The sequence below is a fragment of the Hypomesus nipponensis genome, chromosome 26 (assembly GCF_054491055.1).
Source record: "Hypomesus nipponensis isolate SF chromosome 26, ASM5449105v1, whole genome shotgun sequence".
NCBI lineage: Eukaryota > Metazoa > Chordata > Actinopteri > Osmeriformes > Osmeridae > Hypomesus > Hypomesus nipponensis.
In genome coordinates this window covers 624416-648544 of record NC_140386.1, presented here as the reverse complement: position 1 = coordinate 648544, position 24129 = coordinate 624416, and the positions used below count along the sequence as shown (strand labels likewise).

The window sequence follows — 24129 nt, the reverse complement described above, 5'->3', positions numbered from 1 at the left end:
GCTCAGAACAGGGTTTAGGATTTGTAGATAATTGGTCTCGTTTCTGGGCCAAACCTGGCTTGTTGAAAAGTGACGGGTTCCATCCTAGCTGGAGAGGTGCTTTTCTTTTGTCTAGGAATATTGAAGCTATTTTAGAGCAGGCCTGACACTCACTAGAACAAGCCGGGCCACAGTCTCTTAGAGAGTCTGATAGATATGTTGATAGGCATGTTGTGAGCTGTTGGGGGCCCGATAGCTCAGCTTGTAGTGTAGCCAGCGTGGATGCTGATGTTGTTTCTCCCATTGAGACGGTGTCTGTCCCCCGCCATTTTTCCAAATTCCGGCCCTCAATTATTAGGAATTATACCAATTTGATATGTATTCAGCCTTGCTCCCCCGTTGCTCTTCCTACTAAGTTCTGTGATAGCAGTGCCACCTTTTCAGAAGGATTACCTACGTCTAAAGCTGCCAAAAACCCATACTGGAATGTTGGGCTCCTAAACATCAGATCTCTATCCCCAAAGGCCGTTTTGATTAATGATCTGATGTCTGAATGCAACCTGGACCTGATTGGACTCACCGAAACCTGGTTAAAACCTGAAGAATATTCCTCCCTGAATGAAGCATCGCCTCCGGATTTTGCGTACTCACACATCCCTCGTGTCTCAAAGAAAGGTGGCGGTGTTGCTATGATATATAAAGCTAGCTTCAACCGTAGCCTAAAATCTGTAAATACCTTTAAATCATTTGAGATAATTTGCATGAAACCACCAACTACTCTAAAAAGGATTAATTCTTCTACTATTGCCCCCCCTCCCTCATTTAGTTTAGTTACTCTATACCGGCCCCCCGGCCCGTATTCCCTCTTCCTAGAGGAATTTGCAGATTTTAGTGCTGATCTTGTGACATATACTGATAATGTCTTAATTATGGGTGATTTTAACATCCATGTGGATGACCCAAAAGATCCTCTAAGTAAGGCCTTTACTGCTCTATTGGATTCCACAGGTCTCACCAGGTGGTTTTTAAACCTACCCATCTTCACTCGCATACATTGGATTTAGTTCTCACATGGGGAATCAAGATTAGTGACATAATTGTCCACCCCCACAATCCTATATTATCAGACCACTGCCTGGTTACCTTTAAAATGGATCTCTGCCAGAGCCTCTGAGGCACCCAGAATATTTCTACTAGCCGCTGCATAACCTCAAACACAGCTATGGAACTGGCTAATATTCTACCTGCTGCACTAGAAGCACTGGACAACCCAAATAAATCATTAAATGCTAAAACAAGGGATCTGAATTTGGTTCTTCAGTTATCCCTAGATTCTGTTGCCCCACTCAAACCAAGGAAAAGAAAAGACAAGAAAATGGCTCCATGGTATTCAGAGGACACCCGCACTCTCAAGAGGTCCACTCGAAAATTAGAGCATAAGTGGCGTACCACTAAATTGGAGGTTTTCCGCCTGGCCTGGAAGGACAGCCAAATTGAGTACAAGCAAGTCCTCATCAGGTCCAGATCAGAATATTTCTCGAAATTGATTAGTAAGAACAAACACAACACAAAGTTCCTATTTGATACTGTTGCAAAACTCACTAAGAAAAGTACACTCTGTGTTAGTTCAGATCTCTCTCCCAATGATTTCTTAGATTTCTTTGACCAAAAAATCTATGCAATAAGGGACAAACTACAGACTAGGCCTGGAGGAGTGGCCATCAACACGGAATTTGACTCTATACCCAGCATGCTGCATGTTGAGGCTCTTACTCACTTTAACCCTATTTCTATGGAAGCGTTCATCGAGCTGGTAGATTCCTCGAAACCCATCAGCTGCCTTCTTGATCCCCTCCCTGCCAAACTTTGTAGGGAACTTTTCCCTATTATTGGACCTCCCATGCTTAGTATTATTAATGAATCTATTGTAACTGGACAAGTCCCTGACAATTTCAAACAAGCTATTATTAAGCCCCTTCTTAAAAAACCAAACCTGGATCCAGGTTGTATTAGCAACTATAGGCCAATTTCAAATTTGCCATTTCTCTCCATAATTTTAGAAAAAGCTGTGGCACAACAGCTAACTGAGCACCTCTCCTCAAATCAGCTTTATGAACCTCTCCAGTCTGGATTTCGTCTTCACCACAGCACTGAAACTGCATTAGCTAAGGTAGTCAATGATCTATTATTAGCCTCTGACGCGGGCTCTATCTCTGTTCTGGTTCTTCTAGACCTTAGTGCAGCATTTGACACTGTGGATCATGAGATTCTCCTGGAGCGTATGGAGAACTATGTTGGGATCTCTGGTACTTCACTTCAGTGGTTTAGATCGTATCTATCTGATAGATCACAATATGTCCACTATGATGGTTGCTCATCCAGGAGCACTACTGTAAAATAAGGAGTACCACAGGGTTCAGTTCTAGGCCCTCTGTTATTTTCACTCTATATGTTGCCTTTAGGAAACATAATTAGAAGCTCTGGGGTAAATTTTCACTGTTATGCAGATGATACTCAGCTATACATGTCCATAAAGCCTGGAGAATTTCCACATGCTATGGAAAAATGTGTTTCCGGGTTGAGAACTTGGATGACAGCAAATTTCCTTCTTCTTAATTCGAATAAAACCGAGGTTCAAATTTTCGGCCCTAAAAAATACAGAAATAATTTATCCAATCTGACCTTAAACTTAGATGGTGTCAAAGTATCTCAAAGCCAGTTGGTAAAAAATTTAGGAGTCACATTGGACCCAGACCTTTCGTTTGAGTACCATATTAAACAAATCACCAGAACTGCATTTTTCCATCTACGTAATATTGCCAAAATACGAAAATTCCTCTAAAAGGATGATGCTGAAAAACTAATACATGCTTTTGTTACATCCCGATTGGAGACTACTGCAATGTGTTGTTCTCTGGCCTCCCAATTACCTACTTGAAAAATTTACAGCGGGTACAAAATGCTGCTGCTAGACTATTGACAAATAGTGATCATATAACCTCTACTCTTATCTCTTTACACTGGCTCCCTATCCAAGCCAGAGCTGATTTCAAAGTTTTACTACTAACTTACAAATCTCTACATGGATTGGCACCACTGTACCTCTCCGGTCTCCTTGCACCCTATTGCCCCGCAAGGACTCTAAGATCTCAAGATGCCGGCTATCTGGTAATACCCAAAATTAAGAAAAAAACTGCTGGAGGTAGGGCGTTCTCATATAGAGCACCTCTTCTCTGGAACAAATTACCTGTCTCAATTAGGGAGGCTGATACTGTTTCGACCTTTAAAACTAGATTAAAAACGTTCTTGTTTAGTCAATCCTATGATTGTTAAATGTGTGTACTTTCTTTGTAAACCTGGGGTGTGCGTTTGCCTATGTGTGTATCACATGTAACTTTTAAATTGTAATTTTATCTTATGTTCACACTGCCCATTTAAATGTTACAAATAAAGTAAACCTGTTATTGTATATTGTTACTGTAATAGTTCCGTTGCTGTATATTTTAATTGTTATAGTTTACTAGTTGGAGACAACGAGGGGCTGGTTGTTTTCATCCTTATTCGTATAAATATAACCTATTTTAGAGTTGTTTCCCCTGGAACAGATTTCATGTTCCAACCAAGGGGGGCTGTCGCTGTCTTGGTGTGTGGGGCTGCATCAAATACCCTCTTAGCTTTGTTAAATTGCTGCACTAGTCCACACTTGACCGGTGGGGATCTCATTCTATTACGACTGAAACTGTTAGCTGCTCCTGGCATTCTCTAATCCCTGTTCTCCTCTCTGTCCCCCCCACACATCCCCTGTGGTATGGGGGGTCTGAGCTGTCAGGACCTGCCTGGTCGTCGGTCTACCAACGCTGGACCAGGTCGTCAACCGGAAACCAGCCTCCATGACGGCCACCAGCGAGTTTCCAGGTCCCATCCAACGTCTATAAAGCCGAACAATGGATTTTTGGTGTTTCAAAACCCATTGATACTGTATGACTATGTTTAGCTTGTGTTCTGCTCCTCTCTCTTGCCAACCGTCTCTGGAGGAGGGGATCCCTCTCTGAATTGCTCCTCCCAAGGTTTCTTCCATTTTTTCTCCCGTTGGGAGTTTTTCTGGGAGTTTTTCCTTGTCTTCCTTGAGGGTTTAGGTCGGTTGAGGGGCAGTTCTAAGGGCGTATGTGAAGCCCTCTGTGACATGCTTGCGTGTAAAAAGGGCTATACAAATAAATTTGATTTGATTTGATGAACACGTTAATCTAGTCTTGTTCAAGAACCTATATACTACAGTGCTTGGTATATTTATACTGTATTACAGTATAACTCATGAAATGTAACATGCATATATATATACATATGTGCATATATGTGCCATTCTACATAAGTGTTAGATAGGTAGGCCTACTTACGCACATTGCACACGTTCTACAACAAACCAACTAATGTATACCAACAAAAACAAAATCAACATTTTTGGAAGCTACATTAAGGCCAGATTTTTTTTTCTTATAAATGTTGATTTTGAAAACGGCAGGAACTCCAATTGATAGATAATTAAGTGACAAAACGTCCTATACGTGCATTTAGGCCAGGGTAATGCAGGTTAGTTTCAGTCTGTGGTACTGAAGGACATTTTGGAGAGCCTTCACACCCGAATTTAAACTAATTATCAAACACAACCCTTCATTGGAATAAATCGAAGTAGCTATAGCCTACCTCAAAAAGTTACAAATAATAAATACAACTCTTAAACGACTGAGAGCAATTTTATATTAAACTGTATGGGTTTTACTCAAAGTTTCTGGTGTTGAGTTAGCCTACTATTTTATCAGTTTAATGCAGTTTCTTGAAGTCAATATTTTGTATGCGTGCACAAAACACGTGACAGTAGATGGATCCTTTCAAAATAAGAGCATAGCTTTAAAACGTGCCAGAAGACGGAATTTGGTAGCGGAGCCCATCATTGATTTAAGTGGTTCTTTCGGTTAGTGTTAAAATATCACATTTACCGAATTAACGAACAATTCGTATTCGTATGCGACTAATATATTCGTATATATTATTCATATATATATATATATATATATATATATATATATATATATATATATATATATATATACACCAAAATCACATCATGCAGGTTATTTGTCGTAAATAAGATGCATAATAGTGAGCATGTCAAAAATGTGCTTTGTAAAAAAGCAACAAAGCACATTTTGCCTCATGCCCTGCCATTGATTTTGACTATGATTATTATTCTGAAATAACTGGTGTTTGATTGACCTTCAGTCAGCTAGTGAAACTAGTGAAGCTAAACCACGTTTTATGCGTATGCCCTCTCAACGTAGATTTTAAGAGGGAATGTCTCACAAAGGTAGATAATAGGCTTTATTTTGAAAATTCATAAAATATCAACCGGAAATAAGAACCAGAGACGCTGTCTTCACGACACAGGCTTTAGGAAGTGGTATCAGCAGATACAAGTGTCATTTTGTCATCATGGTTGTACTAGCAGAAGAAGTTGCTGCATCACTTGTGCGGGAATATCTCAATAGAAAAGTGGGTGTAACCTTTCTTGTTTTGAGGAATGATACTGTGGCTTTTAATCATCCTTCAGACAGCACCACAGCGACACGGACAGTACTAGTATAGCCATCTAATGTAGCTACAGTACTGTACCAGTAGCCCTAGAGTAGCTAGCCAAGTAGTAGGTAACCAACGCCATATCATACAATTATTACATTAAGTAGCTAACGTTTGCTTGTCACAATCCACCAACTCGATGCCGTTAGCTAAAGCGAGTTAGTTACCTAATTATTTAGTAACGGTGAAAATAAGGTCTGTGCAGGAAATTAGGGAATTGAGTTGATGATGTAGTGTAACCATGGTAACCATGACAGAAAACTAGCCTGACTTTAGCTAGCTAACATGTACGTAATGTCATAATCAATACTGTAAATTATGACTGTTCTATTAAGTTGAATCGTTTAATATTGCGATCTTTTGTTTGTGTCCTAATTTTGTTGTTATTGAATTTTTAGTGGTCAGGCCAGCGTGGTTTAGACTAAGTTCTAATGTTTTAACTTAGTCTTGCTCTAGTGCAGTGTTACTCATTGCGCGGCTCGCCAAGCTTTATTTGTGGCTGGCATAAATAATACGGTCATTTGTAACAACAACGCTAGCTTAGCTATTGTTATTTTCGGTTTATATATTGTGTTATATACGGACTGAAAATGGATAGATTCCTTATCAAACAAAGTCGCGCACCAAGTGGACAGTAACAAAGCAACGTGACAGTGACTAACGAGGGATCTAGCAAAAAATTCGGAGCTGCGAATGACCCCCGCCCCCCTCCCCCCATCTTCAGGGATGACAGATTGATAAGCACACAGTCAGACATGCTATTTTTGATGTAACTTTTGATACTTTGCAGTAAAAGTGGCTCTCCATATTGACTTTGTCTTATCATTGTGGCTCTCATGAAAAAAATAGTGAAGACCACTGCTTTAGTGCTCTACTAGTACACCTCTGAGAAGGGTCAAGAATATGTTAATGATACACAAGGCTACCATGACAACCTATCCTGTTTCTGGAGATCTTCATTCCTGTAGGTTTTAGCTTCAACCGCAGTTGTAACATCCCAAGAATTGGGTGTGCTAGATTAGTGTTGGAGTGAAAAGTTACAGGATTGTAGCTCTCCTGAAACAGGGTTGAATAGCTATAGGAAAGTAGCTCTCCTGAAACGATTTCGGAGAGTGAAAAGCTACAGTAAAGTAGCTCTCAGAAACAGGAACAGGGTTGGAGAGTCCTGATACAGAGCATGGTGCCATATAGCCTGGCTGCCAGCCCAACTTCTCCCCGCCCACAATTTTTTTTGTCGGAAATTGGTCGGGAAGTTGGGTCTGGAGGGTCTCGTATTGGGAACAACTACATAAAACCAGGATCTGGGCGGACCAATGAAATTGCCAGGGCGGGCTTTATACGATGATGGACAGATGATCAACAGTAACGTAATCACCAACGTCACGAAAGAGCCCTTGGGTTGAATTAGTTTTCAACAAACAACATATTACGTTGCTCTGATTGGTTGTAGGTCTATCCAATTGAGCGTAGAGGCATTTGTTTTACGAGTTCGGTTGAAACAAGCCCCGTAGTCGCAGCCCAACGGAGAGTTTTCAGACTCATATTCTGACTAGAATTATGAGTATGACAACGTCAGGCTAGGTGCCATAGTGAGGCAGGGATTATTCCAGGAGTAGGGTCACCTACTAGACACACTACCACAACATTAACTGTTTTTGTGCATCAGGGACTCAAACGAACAATGGCCTGTATGGACGAAGAGCACCCTCGCACAAGTACCAGTATCAACAACAGATCTGACCTGAGACAAGTTCTTCATATGGAGGGTCTCTGCAGGACTAACAAGGTGACAAAGCTGTTTGTACAAGGCACTTAAAAGACTTTCATGTGTCTGCTTATTTATGAAATCTATAATGTTCTCCATTCCAAGGCTAAATGGCTAAAGGCTGTTTGTCAATAACAGAAGAATGGTCTATTTTTAGGCTCAAGGCAGTCCGCTAAAATCCATGTTGGAAATCATGGTGAGATTTCAGATTGATGGACATAATGACACCAGAACCAACATCAGGAGTGATGTCCAGAAGTCTCTGTCTGCCCCTCAGACTGTAAACACCAGAAAAGATGACCCAGCACGACCTGACAGTAGAAAGATCATATCAAGGTATTCGTCATAATTGATACACATTTGCTTGAAGAGTGAAAGAGACCATTTTGAGGTTTATCTGATCTGTGTGTTATACAGGTCTTTGACAGAGGTTGACTGTCCAGCCCGAGATACATTCTTATCTCTAGCAACAGACAGACAGTCCACACTTACCCAAATAAGTCAAAGCTCTTCCATAAAAAAACAACAAGTCCAACCACCTGTGTCTATGCCTTCCCAAGCCAGTGACCGCACCATAAAGAAAGAACAGTTTTCAGACGGAACAGTTTCTGCTACGGAGATAACTCCAAAGAAATCAGTTAGCCGTATCAGACGGGGCATGATGGCTGGTCCTAGATCTAGTTCATCTGAGGTAAAGTATAAAGCAGCCCTGCCTGTTTATCTCAGCCAAGTTCTTTCTGGTCTTATTACAGTGTAGCAAAACAAGCATATTGCATTTGAAATTAGCTGACACTTGTGATCATTCTTTATAACTAATTGATTTGGTTTGTCTTGTACAAGGAATCAAATAGAAAGCATCAGACTTGGAAGGTGGGGGTAGTCTGTTCTCATTTTGGAGTCGATGAAGACAGTAGAAAGACCAGAGATGAGGATGAGATTGCTGACTATAGAGAAAGAACAATCACTGGCTCCACAAGAGCAAGCCAAGAATCTTGGATCACACATGAACTGGAAAACAAGGCTGGAGAAGGTTCTGGATTTGAGAAAGTAGAGAAAAACATACAGAAAGATTACAGGTAAGAAGTTTGTCACCTTTGAGGCTGTATTATGAATATTCAGTCAGTTCTATTGCTATCTTGGTTTTGTTGTTCATTTATTTATTACCTTTTTCCTAGAACAAAATTAAAGCTGAATCGCGATGTTGATAATCTGGAGGGGATGGAGATGATTTTGGGTAATTGGCCGTTTTCCAGAAATACTACAGTTGTTTTCTGTGTTGGTACAGCTCTTACTACAGTGTTGTATTCATGTGTGCTTTGTGACAGATGACATAGATGATGATGAGGAGCTTCTGGAACTGTCCAGAGTTACCCTTCAATCAAGAATACCTCAACACAGCCACGATACCTATCCCATGGATCAGAACACAGCCAGTGTAATTACAATTTTGCTTTCGAAGCCAGCGATGGGACATAGCATTTTCAGTTAGAACTCTCCTTTTTGTGTTTTTCAGGCCCTCAAAGAAGTTCTACTTGGCTCCAGCACCAGTTGTTTCAATGCAGAGTGGAAGAGTCAGAGCTTCACATTTTCAGAGATATCTGATGTGAGATATGGAATCATACAAAAGAAGGTAGAGACATATCTGTGATCTTGGACACTTCAAACCACTAGATTTTGGAGTTTGACCGTTTTGTGTGTGGCTGTGTGTACTTTTTTAGAAACATGACTATCTTGCAGGGTGGTCCGTGTGGAGTTCTTGCTTCAATGCAAGCCTGTGTTCTGAAGAAACTCCTGTTTGAAGGGGCCAACATTGACACAAGCTTGCAGTAAGCACTTCTCACATTTAAAGCCATATCCTAATCCCACATGCAATAGCGTTTGAACAAAGTGTTCCTGGCCATTTCACATTAATGCTCTCTTTCATTCTTTCGGCCAACGTTAAACTATCAAACTTGAACTTTCTCATGTTAATTCCATTTTAACCCTGGATGACCTGTAGCTAATTCACACGGCATTTTGTCACCAGGAGATTAAGGCCGTCGAACACCTCGAGGACAAAGTGTCTGGCACTGGCTTCTGCTCAAGTCCTGTGGAGGGCTGGGGGGGGCAGGAGAGCCACCATAGCTGTGTATGGTCACACTCCTCCACTCCTTACAATCCTTGAGTCTTGTAAACTCTCCGTTACTTAAAATAAATAGTCAACAGCAACTCCTGTATTAATTAGCAATGACATTCACTCTTGCACAACCTCTTCTTACAGAACCTCAGGAAAAAATAATTTCATTCCTTCAGGACAGTACAGATCTGATGGTATATTTGAGAAGGTGAAGTATTTATTTACAGCATTAAGACTGTTGATATGTAGTTAGTTGCATCTCCATTCCATTCAATGCCTGACTCTTGGGACCAATCTCCAGATGCCTAGCATTTTGATGTCTCTGTGAGAACTCAATTGTGGATTAGACACTGCTTTTCATTATTATTTATGAAACGCTTAGTTTATGTAATTACTGCATGCCATCAAAGGTCTAATGATGTATAAAAGCTCATTAAATACCAGGAGTTGGATTATGCCTATAGCTCAAAGACCTCGGACTTGTAACCAAAATGCAATAATATATGTAAATATATACATATTTATTAACATGTCAAATAAAAACAATTGGGGGGGGGGGGGGTGAACTGTTGTAAATCAGATATTTTAAGATATATGTGGTATCTCTTCCTTATTTTTTTTGTAGATAACATGTTTTACTGTTGATAACATGATGGACCTTCAGTTGTTGCTGGATGAACACATACATCAGGTTTGTGACATTGTGCGGTTCATGTTCATGTTTTCCCCTTTCCAAAGACAATGCATGTTCAAATGAGCAAACCTGAAATTAACTGAAGATGTCTTCATGAAATAATGAGCCTTTGTTTTACTTGCGTACCTCACTCAGAGAGAAACATCTCTCTCTATTTCCAGTTTGAGTCAGGAACCTTAGGATGCATACTGTTGACCATCTCTGTTATTCTGTCCCGGTCTATTGACAGGTAAGTGTTGCATTTAGTACTGACAGTGTCGATCATGCATACTTTTAATACAATACCAAAAATATAGCTTTACAATAGAGGAAAAGTAACATTAGATCTTTGGTCAACAATAATGCAGCAGTGATAAAAGCATAGAGGAGATGCAGTATGTGGTTGTTCTGCTCAGCATTGTGGGGTTGTCCTCTTCAGAGTCAGAGAAGATATGGATGTGCCCACCACCACACTGATCGGAGCCTATGGTTACTGCACACAGGTGTGTGTGTGAATTTAAATAGAAATGTGTTGTTTCTGAATCATATTACTATAGTACAAATCAGCAAGCTTTCATATGACTTGTAGGGCAAGCTCAATCGGAATGATGATGTTACTTGCAGTACTGCGGGTATGAGTGTGGCGACTGTGCCTGACCTCTGACATTTCACACTCAGTTGATGACGTTCGTGTTCACAATGATCTCCCACAGGAGCTGGTCAATCTGTTCCTGTGTGGGCGGGCGGTTTCCAATGTCTTTGACAATGACATGGAGCTGGACTCGGGCAACGGAAACCTCACCCTCCTCCGGGGCATCCAGAGGCGCTGTGACGTGGGACTGCTGTCGTTATTCGAGCACTACAACATCTGCAAGGTGACACGCCCGGACACATGATCAGGTCATTCATTAGGGCTCAGTTTTAGGTTGCAGGAGTAGAGAAGAAGTAGAGACACGGGGATGTTGTGAAAAATGCAAATGTGTGGTGTATCACACCACCCCCCCCCTCTCTCTCACCTCTCTCTCACCTGCTTTCCTGTGTACCTTGAACCGCCTGTGTGTCCTGTGTAAGGTTGGATCTTACCTGAAGACTCCCAGATTCCCTGTCTGGCTGGTGTGCAGTGAGAGCCATTTCAGCGTAGTGTTTGCCCTGCAGAGGGAGCTGCTGACAAGCCAGCTCCGGGAATTTGATCTGTACTACTACGACGGTCTAGCCAATCAGCAGGAGGAGATCCGCCTTACTGTCTGTACGTATGGAAGCACTGATGAGGAGTCATGTTTGTGTTCTGGAAGGAATCCGGTTATTGGAAAGTTTAAATCCTCTGTGGTTCGTGTCACTTGATCTTCTCGTTAAAGAAGGATGATTTGGAGGATTAGAGAGAGGTGTTAAAAGGAAAGCCCACTGTCCATTTTAAATGAATTTATTATACAAAAAAAGGCTTTATTGAGTCTTTCTTTTCTCCAGCTGTAGGAACCTCGGCCCCACTTTCGGGCCCCCAGGATGCTGAACTTATTCCTCCTCTTGAACACTGCATCAAAACAAGGTGTCTGCTGTATGCATTCATTACATTCTTCATGCAGGTGTGTAATGTGATCCTCCTTTGTCCTGCTAGTACTCATTCCTGTATTGTTTCTTTCGCGCCTAGGTGGAGTGATGCCGTCATTAATTGGAATAACACAGAGCCTATTCTCTGATTGGCCATTGAAAGTGGAATCATCACATTGAACTCAGAGAGACCACCCTCAAAGTTTCTAAAGAGAATCTACTTTGTTGCAGATCAAAAGGAATGTACTGAAGCAATTATTATTTACTTTGATTATGTCAACCTTAAAAGTAATGTGTGGGGACACCCTTCAAGCTGATTCCAGTACATAGTGTGTACAGGTGCAATGCATCCATCCATTTCAAATTAAATTTTACAACGGGTACTTGAAGATTGTATCCATGTAAACGTTTTGTAAAACCAACTTTTGATGCAGGATGTGTATTTTAATAGTGAATGTGGCATGGCTTTACCTCCCAATACCTTATCAGGAGCAGTGCCTAATATAATCTGAATGTTTAATTTGTTGTTGTTAAAAATAGACTATAAAATAGTTACTTTGCCTTCATAACCTACTATTTTTGTCTAACTATAGATTTTCTAATGAGTAAATACTTATTAATGCTTACATTTATGTTTTCATTCCCTAGTAAACATTGTATTCAATAAAACATATGATATTATTAATATTTGTAAGGCAACATTCTCATGTGAAAAGGGATATAATTACAATATGTAATATATCACACTAAGTAAACCAACTGTTGTTTGTTTTGTTATTTCTCAAAACATTGCATCTTGAACACACTAGAGCTGCATCCTTGTCCTTACGCTGGTGTTATGTACAGATTTGGATTTAACCAGCACTTGACATCCAATCTTTGCTAATATCAGGTTTGGTTTAGAGAGTCTCCAAACATACTGTCTAAAAGTACAATTTGTATGTTTATTTGTGGATCAAGATATCCTTGAGTTTAAAACAGCTGTTTTTCTTTTCTTTTACTCAAATGTGCGTAGATGTGCATAAAATGAGTGTTTCTGAGATGAATAGAGGAACATCTGTGTATCCAGTGTTTGCTCCAAGTATTTTCGGCAATTGAAGTATGTGATACAACATAAAAATGCAGGCACGTTATGAAAGAAAAGATCTTGCTTCATTTCCTAAGAGCACGATTGATATGTTGAGCACTTATTATTCCATTATGATCAAATGGGGATAAACCAGACCCATATCAGTTTATCAGTGACCATCTGTTGTTATGTATTTGAAGCTTGACTGATTACAAATAGAAATCCACCCACTCATGATTACATTGTACAATAAGGGCTTGGCCCTTGGAGCCAAACCTTGGATATTATCATTTTGTTTTGTTGGGGTGTATCCAGTCATATATTAGGGTTCATAAACAGAACATACTTATATTGTACTTTCTCAAAAAGTGATGGCCTTTTTACCAGACTAAGTCTCCCACTCTCCTTCACACAATAAATTATGTTTCTTACACAAACTGTTGTTCAGAGTCTTTTCTCTTTATCCATCTGAGTTTGTATCATGGCTGCAAATAGCTTTTGGGATTATCAGTGGCAGTTTGACACATGGATACCGACTTCATTCATGGCGAGGTGTTAAAACAGAGTGGGGTTGCGGTGCCTACACAGAGGGGGTGGGAAGGAGCCCCATGCCAACACTCCCAGCATCAGGGATCAAAGCAGCTGGCAACAGGAGATGGCAACGTCTCAATTCACTGTGAAACAGTGTTGAAGATCCATGTCTTGTCCTTGGGCTTTCATGTGTTGGACCTCAGCATACTGGTGTACTTGTGCTTGATGTAAGGGTCAATAGATGACCAAAGTATACTAGGCCTTTGACATAATATAGACAACAAACCCTTATTGAACTGTAATAACTATATAAGATGTCTATAAGATCTATGTAACATGTTCTACTTTGTTTTACCACAGCCATGAGTTGATACTATGTATCATCTTCCATATTGATACGGTTTGCATATTGCATCAGTCAGATCATCTGATTGAGGTTCTGCTGATGCTGCTTTGAGTGAAAGTGAGTTGTGACTCATGTAGGGATTTACACAAATAATAAAAAATAATTTACTGCAATAAATTCATGATAGACCACACAAAATGAATTGCGGGCCTCTCTATAGGAATGTTGCTGCCATCCACACAAATAAAGCATTTGCTATAAATAATGGTAGTTTGCTTACATGAGACCCTGGGGCTTGTTTAATAGGATTAAATTGTTTACTTTTACCACAAAATTCCTATGGGTTAGAAGTGCGTCACATGGAGCCATGTTTTGGATTGTGTGATGCATAATCTCATATGAGGGGTAGCCTGTCACTTTAGCTGAGACCATGTAGCTATTGCTGTGTTCTTTCTCTTCTCATCTACATCGCTATAGGGTTATTGCAGTAAATGTCAACCAACTGAACACAGTGACACATTGATGTGTATTGTGTTGAACTCAACTGATGTTGAGATTGGGGGCCCCTCCACAGCAGAAAGAGAGATTATTCCACTGTGTATTAACACAGAGTACAGTGTATTACCAGTCACAATAAAGCTATTTGTTTGTGATTGTCTTCATGTCTGAACCATACCGAATGCTCAAACACAATAGAGATTTTATACATTATACAATATATTCATGTGTTCAGGGCAGATAGCATAGTATTTTAAAATGTCGATTGTTCTATTTTATTGCGCATCCGTTGAAAACTGAAATCAAGTCTTAAAAGTTAAAAGGTATAAAACACTAATATAGTAGCACTCAATGCTCCCTTTATGCTGGGACAGAGAGGAAATAACCTGGCTTTGTATGTGTTCTTCTCACAGCTGAGTCCCAGAGGCAACAAAGGGGATTCAGTGCTTGTGTTTAATTGTGTTAGTGCCCTCCCACATGGACTCCCCTGTGTATCTTCTGTCTCTTCCCCTAATCTGTGCTGTTTGTCTCAAAATAAATGATATCTTCCTCGGAGTAGAACCAAGAGTGTACCGCCCACCAGCGGCAAAGGTATGCCCCTGTGTTCCTGAGATGAGAGGTGCCTGATTCTCTACGTAAAACATTATAAACCTCACACGTATTCCTCTGTCCCACATCATTATGAGATACTTATAACTTTTGTGTCTCACAGTAATCTCCTCCAACTATGGATGATCTACAGTATTGTGAAATGTTATGGATCCCTTTGTTTCTTTTGCCTGAAAGTATATTAATGGTGTCCTCCACAATGGGGAGGATTTATGAAAGGCCTGTCCTGACTGAGGTTTAAAACCCCATAAGAGCAGTGAAACTGACATCCATCGCGTCTTGCTCTACCCACAGCCACCTGAGACCGATATGTGGAGATTTGTCCTAAAAGCATCCCATTCATATTTATTTTTACTGCATTGTGTAAGTTAGCATAAAAAATGGTGACATTCTCCACTTTTGTTAAGCTGCTGCAGTGACACTTCAATAACTATCTATACATCTTCCAAATAAATGAGACTAATCCATTATTTGTCAAACACAAATGAGCTAAGCCTAGAGTTCAGGTACGGCAATCGAGCTGTGTGCTGTGCATCCTCTCACTCATCACCTACACCTCTGTTACTTCAAGCTCATAAGGCCATGTCCGAGAAGGCATTATAAATACCACAGACACACATACGCTCACTCCCGGAAATGGTGGATGTTCTATGCTGCCGCCCTCCACCATCAACCATCCACCATCCACCATCCCCAACTCCTCCATATTGTATGTTGTCAGCGAGGGATTTCATAGTCTACAGGCTCCCTCCCTCCTTTGTGTGACGCATCACAAGTGTTCCAAGGTAGGGAGTGCCTCTCCTTAGAACCACTGCCAAATTATAAAGATTTTCATATGGTATTAATAGTAACATTTGATTAAACTGGATTTTATGCAACACACCTATATAGTTGTAGAAACTTCTGATTTGAATTTCTGTAAAACTGATGTGTTTCTATGGAGTTGAGTTTACAAACTTCTTGCAAAAGTGAGTGACGTGCTGGGGTAAGAACTATAAACTTTTGGCCAAATATTTATTTGCATTAGATTATCTTATCGCTATCCCTGTGTGAGGAGTTCCATGTCTGTTTTATATCTCTCTCCACATCTAAAAGTATTTCTGTACAAGATGATACACGATTCTGTTAAAAGGAAGTTACAAATGTTATCCTTCTATACTGTTTATGTTTACTGTGAAAATAAACAGGACAAGACAAACAACACTTTATTTGAGCAAGTTAGATGATGATGCTGAAATTATCACAGATCAGAAGCTTGGTTACTAGTTATTGTTTAATTTATTCTGGCAAACTGAGCATCAGTTAAACGCTAGTGGCCACATAATGTGTTGTCACTGTATATAATGTACAGTAGATTAGATGATATTGTAATTGAGCACAGTACAAGTGCAGAGCCAATGAAATGCTAATGTTATATTATCTGGGTTCCTTAACCATGGGAGGTACAGCATTGATTGTTCTTTTGACTGCTTGCATTATTCTTACTTTCAACATTGTCCTAAAATGTGGCAAAATTATTCAGTGATTGCACTATAATAAAAATTAATATCAGGGGGTTGCTTCATTGTTTTCTGACTGATTTCATGGTCTATTCTAAATCTAAACAAATCAAAGTGGTTCTTTTAGGCAAGCATGTCGGCCAAATGTGTTTCACTGAGTATATGCTATAATGATTAAAAAGGGTCGAGCCTCCCTCCCCCTGTGTGCGTGTGTAACTGTGGCTGCCCATGACCTTGTTACCTTTATAATTTACATCTGTTCCTGCTGGTTTCTCCATTTAATCCTTTTTTGTTCCTCTTCTCTGTCAGATTGTTTTGCAAAACTCTAAGTGACTGCCAGGTTGGTGTCAGACTCCTCATGTCTGGATTATTATTGGCAACATCCCGGACCATTTAGTTTGTTTGCACTTGTTTTTTGTGTTTTTTTTCCCAGTTTGGAATCCTTGTTTTTGTTTTCTTGGAGACCTGATTAAAAAACTCTTATTATTGACATCTTCTGCATGTGATTCTTTCCACTCCCCCTGACAGAAAATGTTCAATGATTGAATTGAAATATAATTGATATTATTTGTGAATGTGTTGGTTGCCCCATGCATTAATTGTAGCCTAGATGAGGACTGAAAGTCATCGACTTTGGAACTGGTGTACTTACTGTCTGTTGTCCAAGAGCTCTACCATTCTGAGAGCTAGGAGGTTTCTTCTCAGGAGACAAACATTCAGATGATTCCTGGCAGCAATTTTTTAATCATGTCAGCTCCAGATATGGCAATTCAGTAACGCATGAGTGGAAAATCTGCTGTGCATTTTATCTCTCTCAAAACTTGTCTTGTGTTCGTACATTGTAGGCCCTAAGTTCAGTGTCAGATAGATGTACTGCTTTGTCCTTAAAATAGATGCTTTTATCAGACCCTGTGAAGATCATAACATCACTAAGGTGTGTAAAAGCACTTTCCTATTCATTCCTGTAGCTTCTAATTGAATGTAACAACTGGATGAAGCTCTGACACATTTCTTTCTTCAGGCTTTTGTAAAATGAATCAACACACTCTGTGCTTAATATTTTTTTATTGTTCAGTTCTGCAGTGCAATATTCACTATTGTCGTCATTCAATATATTCTCACTTTCTGAAATCATTCAAGTGCCAAATTATACAGTATGTAATAAAGACAATGACAGTGAATGGCATAGCTCCAACACCAAGGCGGGCCATCAAAGAACACAACTTTAAACAAATAATTGGTAGTATAATAATAGTAATAGTTTGAATTTGTCACAGTTGATTCTTTTTTTTCTACATCACATGGTTAATTAAAGAAATATTCATATTTGGGAATCATTCAGAATAATTATATACATACTATTTAAATAAATAAGTGTATCCATATTAAATTAATGTTTTCTTAAAAATACATGATACATGAAAATATACAGCAAATCTATCTCATGAAACCAACCAAGTCAGCTGGCATTTCCAACATAAATATAAATACTATAAACAATTACAGCACTATGTTTTTACGACTGCTGCAAACTGAAGGCACTTCCTTGGCAACACATGAATCCCTCGTTAATTAGTTTGAACCTGAAAAAAAAAAATCATCAATAAAACTGCATAGATCCACAAATAGGGGGACAAGTTCCAATAATAATGAATTGTGGGATTCGAGTCAAACCACTGGCCCACAGTTTATAATTCAATCTACATTTCATAGATGAGACTATCCTTGGCATATGGCACAACGAGGTGCAGTATAAAAATGAGTAGCATTCTTGTCTTTCTTCTATATTAAGGTTAAGGTGCATCTATTTAGTTGTACAAATGATCCACATTAATGATGCACTACTAGGCCACTGAAGTTCATTATTTTTGTGACATTTCGGTGGCAGCACATAGACCTCCAACAATGGCCCAGATGAGAGCACCTTGTCTGACTCACTTGAGAGACTGAATAACTATCCAGTCCAGTACCCTCAATTTGCAAATCAAATGAATTCCTACGCCAAGGCAATTAACATGGCCGTTTCAATGGGCGGACTCATTCACATCAACCAGTCATCTGTCAGCTCTGAAGGAAATCAAGGAGATAAGGCTCCAGACATGAAGTTAGCTCTAAATATGTACCAATGAGTCGCCAGAATGATCATCTTTACACCAAGACCTGTCTTCTCAATTAGCCTAACCAAGACATATGGGGTAGAGTCTGATTTTGTTATCTGATTCATTGTTGAGCTTCTATCATTCCAATGTATGTACCCATGCATGATATGCAGGTTTGTCACTTTACTTGTTCTTTGCAAGCAGAACACAGACAAAATATTAAACATTTTCCATAACTTTTGCAACTTAAATGTCTTCTACAGACTAGATTCTTGTTCTCATAAATAACCCCCAAAAGAGACGTAAATATAACACATTTTCATAAATGTTTGTTGAGGCAGCATATATTACATGAAGGATAATGCAAAAAAGCAGTTTCCGTGAGGTGAAAAACGAAACTAGCACGTGAGAATGTGGATATGTAAACATAAGTTATTTTGTATCCTTTTACATTACTTATATATGCCACCCACAAATAGGGGTCTGTTCAACGCACAAACTAAATTATTACAATCTTTATCTTTACTAACACAGATGTTCATTTCATGAAATGAATCGAAGAACACATACTCACATGAAATGTCTATGATTGTGTGCACAGTGGACTCATTGCTAGCCTTGTTAGCAATCTTGCACATCTCTTGTAGTCTGTTGAAACACATAAAATAGATGACTAATTTCAAAAGGACTATACTGGACTTAACAGGGTTTCTTACAGGTATATTATCAGACTTCTATTTTGAAAACACTATTCTCAGAAAAAAGATTGGAATGCTCTCCATGACATTATGAATACTAGATATGTGAAGCCTATAAATAAACATACAGTACTGTATAAATCCACTGTCTGAGAAGTTAACACAAAATGTTCCAACACTCGAGACAGCAATGTGATGTTTAACTTTACAGCACCAAAAGGAAAATATAATGGGAAGAGACTCCATCCTCTGATTCAAGGTGTACACAGTAGAAACAGTACTCATTGTTCAGAAGAGTTAACTTTCTTTTTATGTTACATAATGGTTTGTGCAGAGACAGACTGTACCACAGTGAGTGGATGGCTGTTCACCACAAGTCTACTGATTCAGGGAAGACAAGTTACACTACGATTCAATGAATCACCATTGTCAATATGAGGTTGTTAGCCACGACAGTCTGCCTGGCTGTAAAGTGGGGCACTTATGAACAACTAAGTCTTTCTATTCATAATGGAGTAAACTTATTAAGTGGCATTAACTTCACTGGTGACACCTCTTTGAAAAGAGAATTTAGCTTGACAAAAGCTAAGTATCCTATTTTCACAGCTGTAGGCCTTGGAAAACATAGTGAAGATTGACTCCAAAATGTGTCAACCTTAATCTTATCAGTTTTTTAGACAACTACGCTAGAGAGAGTGCCAGTTTTACATTCTGGTTACGTTTTTACTATGATACTTCCACATCAAGTATGTTTACAGAACGAGACAAGTGAGCATGCCCTCAGCAACCCCATACAAACCAGTACGAAGGAATAGCTTGTATCTTAAGCTTGCTGTCATTAGAAGTGGAATCAATTTACTTAAGTCATTGAGTGATTGACATGGTCAATGGAAGCGTTATGAGATCTCAAATAGTCCAACTTTGGGCTCCAGAGTTAGCTAAACTCTGTGGAGCCTTCTCTTATCGCCTCATCCTTGACACAAACAGATCAAAAATGCATAAAAGAGTAATTAAGATGCAAACGTACATGCTGGTCGTGAACAATCCCTTGTATTGTGATATAGTCTATGAAAATGTGTTCTGCATTCCGAAGAAAACTTGACTGGTCCTGCTTGAGAAAAAAGTTATCATCAGGTAGATGGTACACCATTGCATTCTCTATAGACTTAGTGATTACATGACACCTTTACCCTTGTGCAGTATTTAGATCAAGAGCTCAACTGGCCCATAACTGGACTAAGCCTTTAATTATGTTTTCTAAGTGTTTCTGGCTCTCTATCAAGCTTCCGGATAAAGGTTTTTCACACCAATTACAGAAGTTTGCTCCGAGGTCTTGAGAAAAATTATCAGCTTAACTTTATACTGCCTTCAACTTTATTCAAACTGGTTTTACATTTATTCCTTTATCAGACGCTTTTATCCAAAGCGACTTCCAAGATAGACTGTGTGTTTTAACTATGTGCTGTTTTTCTATAGCTTTCTAATGTACAAATTGTCACCTTTTTCCTAGGGATCTGTAAGATCTACTCATGCACTGTATAAGGCTTTGGTTTGCATGTATAGTTTTATGTCTGAATTGCATTCTTTCCCAACATGATTTAACACAAAAGATGTTGCGAAAAAAGGAGGTTTGCATGTACAGCTATGTCTGAATTCCATTATTTCTCAACATGGTCAAACACAAATGAGATAAGCCAAATAAGGCATGCCTTGTTTTTAATAGGAATTCTTCTCTTTTTGAACTATTTTGTAACTTTTCTATGCCAATTTTGCATGGATGTTCACCTTCTGCAACCCACATGCAAACATACATCAATTTGTGAGTAAGCGATGTCTACCAACAAACAGATGGGAAGCATCAAGATTTTTCCACTCCCTTAATGAATAACACTTGTTTGTAAGTTTTCCTTACCTGTAAAATGCTTTATGAACTTGTCTTTCAGGTTTATATCTCTTGGGACAATCTCTACAAAAGATAATTGAGAGTTACTTCATGGGAGGATTCATGATTTTACAATTGTTTCAGTTTAATCTTCAAAATATAATACCACTAGGACACATAACATAATGTACAACACACAGACTTTGTAATTCAATAACATTCCACACTTAGAACATAAATTCCACAGTATATAATTACCATGAGGTCCAACCTGTATTTATTACAAATGTAATTCTACAATTATATCTAAAACATTTAGTGGGGGGCATCAAAACAGGTTCAGAGGCTAATTGCATAGAATCTACAGCTCAGTTGCCCGGCTTCACTACAAACACGCAAAGCATACAGGTGTCCAGTATGTTCAGCCTAAAAGGGTAAGGAGATTATTGTTCGGCAGTTGTTAATGCTTATCAATGTCATAAGAATAACTTGACGCAGATGCATGGCTAATATTAGTGTCCAGACTATAGTGAACAGTACTGCGCTTATGAATAACTGAAATGAAAGAGATGATCCCATTAATTAGAAAACACTAGAATGAGCCACAGAAATTCTTTTGATTTCCAGAAAGAACAACCTTTTACTTACCACACAAAAGCAGACAGATACAAAGGTCTTTAATGTATACAGTATAAGTAGTGAACCTAAGGAGAATAACAGCCCAACGCTAAATCAGGCCACTGCATTACACTGAGTTGTGCCAATATGAAAAAGTGAAGGTACGTTATGAAAAATCGAATTATATTAATTCCAATAATCCTTTTGGCTGCAAGAAATGTATGGTTATAAAACAATAACATAATAAAAACCAAAAAAAAAACTATGTTTTGAATTGGATGCTACAATATCAGACACGATTTAGAGTATACCATAAACAAACAGAAGTGTTTATTGAAATACCACAGAACAAGCAAGTAAGTACTGTATATCAATAATCTGTTATACTGAGTATATATTTTTGGTGTCCTGTCTTATTGAGTATCTGTGAAAGGACCATGTGAAAGTTCACACAACCCCTACCATACTGGCACAGACAGTACATTCGTATTGACTGTAAATCCCTTTTTCATTTTTGCGTGCAAACACAATTCTGAGTGGCAGTGGATCTTAGAAAGCAGCATACGCACCACTTCATAATTTGTTGCATTTGATGTCCTTAAAAAACACATTCCGTCTGGCCATTGGTCTGTGAGGTTCTTTTCCTCTTACATTAGTGAGTCCAAGAAATTGCCTGGACAACATTGAGATGTCTTGAATTCTCCAAAGACAACCTTTGACCTAACGTTTGACTGGAATGTTAATACAACATTCCAAAACATAATCTTAAATTATCTAAACGGTGTAAAATCAACAAGCTTTTAAGTGAACCAGGGGCACTGTTCAGAGTGACAACTGAACAGATCAAAATGAGAGAATTACTATAGTAGTTTGGCTGAGAACCACAATCCATATATAATGCACTTTAACACTAACTTCAAGATACAATACATTAAAGCCATCTGAATCAATTAGTGCCCAGATCCAGCAGGGTTATACCTCAATTGAAGACATTACATTAAATTCTTATATAGTATTCATATTCAACAGATGTGAATAGATTGTGTTGTCTCAGCTTGACTGTGGGGACAAAAGTAACCAATCCTCTTGTGCTCATGCAATAATCTCACTACTGCGTGACAAGAAAGATATCGAGGGGGTGGGGGGAAAGGGAGGGGTTAATCATTCAGGTTTGAGATTCTACAATGAATCATTATTTGAATGAATCATTCATACAGTTTATTATGCTGCTGATCCTCCATTGCCAATTTGATGATGCCAACGGGTCTCTATTGATAATCCTTAACACAGCAGTGGAATATCTAGTTTGAGATCAGGGTGGCAATAGTTGAGCCTTCTGGAATATAGATCTTCTCACATAGTTATTGGTTTAACACTCATTTTATATCTTATGGTGAATACAATTTTAAAATAAGTAATGGGTTACGGTGCAACTTAATGACCAACAAAACCAACGACAGCTGCCTCAGACTGTAAAATGGGGATTATGCTTTCATCATAACCTAAAAATAAATCTTATCAGCTTACCTATTGGTCTACTGTTATCCAGCCTAGGAACATATAAAGGCTTTTCACAGGAGGAGAGCTTTATGTCTTGGGCTGCAGTTAGGAGACCACTGCTATAGCGCCTGGAGATGGGCTTGTCCCTTGGATTGTCTCCGATAACCTGTAAGATTAGATCCAACAGGGTCCTTCTCTCTTTCTGCTTGACTTCTTTGCTGTCCATGCACTGGCCTGAGGTGACGAGCAGAAGGAACACACTCAACAGAATATGCCATTTCCTCTCCGCTTGCATGGCTTCTGTGGCTGACAAAACAATCAGAAATGATCAATCTGATTCATGTTGGTCAAAACATATATCACGTTTATGTCATGTTAACGTAAGTGAAAAAACACGAAAAGTCTGATGATTTAAGAAGCGACAGAATCAGATATAGTTTCTCTGTCTGAATACACAATGATATTTATCTAATTTTAATATGCAATAATGTCCATTACAACATCAGTACAACCAACAGTTAAACTGGATTTTTGTTACACCCCAACAGTCCATAGCAAATTAATGTAGCAATTTTCTTAATGAGGAACATTCTCTGAGCACAGCTTAATATTAAAGTCTAATAAAAAGGTGTTACTTGGCTGTTGTGAAGAGCGGTTGAAAAGTAGAACAAATCCAAGAAAAAGTTAAATAAACTTTAAATAACTCAAACTTACACGTTAGGTTAACGGAAGATTTTTATATCCTCAAAAGTGGACACGGTTTCTCCAAAAAATATCTCCCCTTGCACAGTGCTGTCGATGATAAAGAGAACAGAGCTGATAGCGTTTACTGCAGTCTCTTTGGAAATCATGCGTCCCGTTTTATACGATGAGCGAGATTCTTGAATGTAATATAATTGATTTCGAGTGGGTGGTAAGCAATGTGGACATCTTTGGTTCAATTTCTTCAGCCGGTGATCGCTCCCTTTGGCATGCGCCCCTCCTTGACGCTCAAAACCATCTCTAGAAGAGGTAGAAGGACATCACTAACTACTTCACAGGACAACGCTGCATGTTCGTGAACGGATAACA

General features: G+C 39.0%; 2 protein-coding genes across 3 annotated transcripts; one reads left to right on the top strand and one right to left on the bottom strand.

Moving 5' to 3' along the window:
• The first annotated feature begins 5370 nt into the window (after positions 1-5370).
• Positions 5371-13215, top strand: mindy4 (MINDY lysine 48 deubiquitinase 4). Of its 2 annotated transcripts, none has more exons than XM_084693159.1 (18): positions 5371-5526; positions 7277-7396; positions 7533-7711; positions 7940-8066; positions 8216-8451; positions 8551-8609; positions 8701-8810; positions 8889-9005; positions 9113-9201; positions 9402-9503; positions 9636-9699; positions 10117-10182; positions 10347-10414; positions 10604-10667; positions 10878-11039; positions 11236-11410; positions 11629-11707; positions 11810-13215. In XM_084693159.1, exons 1-18 carry the CDS (start codon positions 5467-5469, stop codon positions 11856-11858), a joined length of 1926 nt encoding a protein of 641 aa, XP_084549285.1. In that variant the 5' UTR covers positions 5371-5466; the 3' UTR covers positions 11859-13215. The 2 variants fall into 2 exon arrangements, with proteins under 2 accessions (XP_084549285.1, XP_084549284.1); XM_084693158.1 differs by having other exon boundaries at positions 7793-8066.
• A 4523-nt stretch (positions 13216-17738) lies between these two features.
• On the bottom strand, positions 17739-23353 carry alkal1 (ALK and LTK ligand 1). The gene is made up of 5 exons (XM_084693094.1): positions 23086-23353; positions 20971-21024; positions 20086-20166; positions 18935-19008; positions 17739-17844 (listed from the first exon to the last, which is right to left on the bottom strand). Exons 1-4 carry the CDS (start codon positions 23351-23353, stop codon positions 18944-18946), a joined length of 468 nt encoding a protein of 155 aa, XP_084549220.1. The 3' UTR covers positions 17739-17844; positions 18935-18943.
• Positions 23354-24129: the final 776 nt, after the last annotated feature.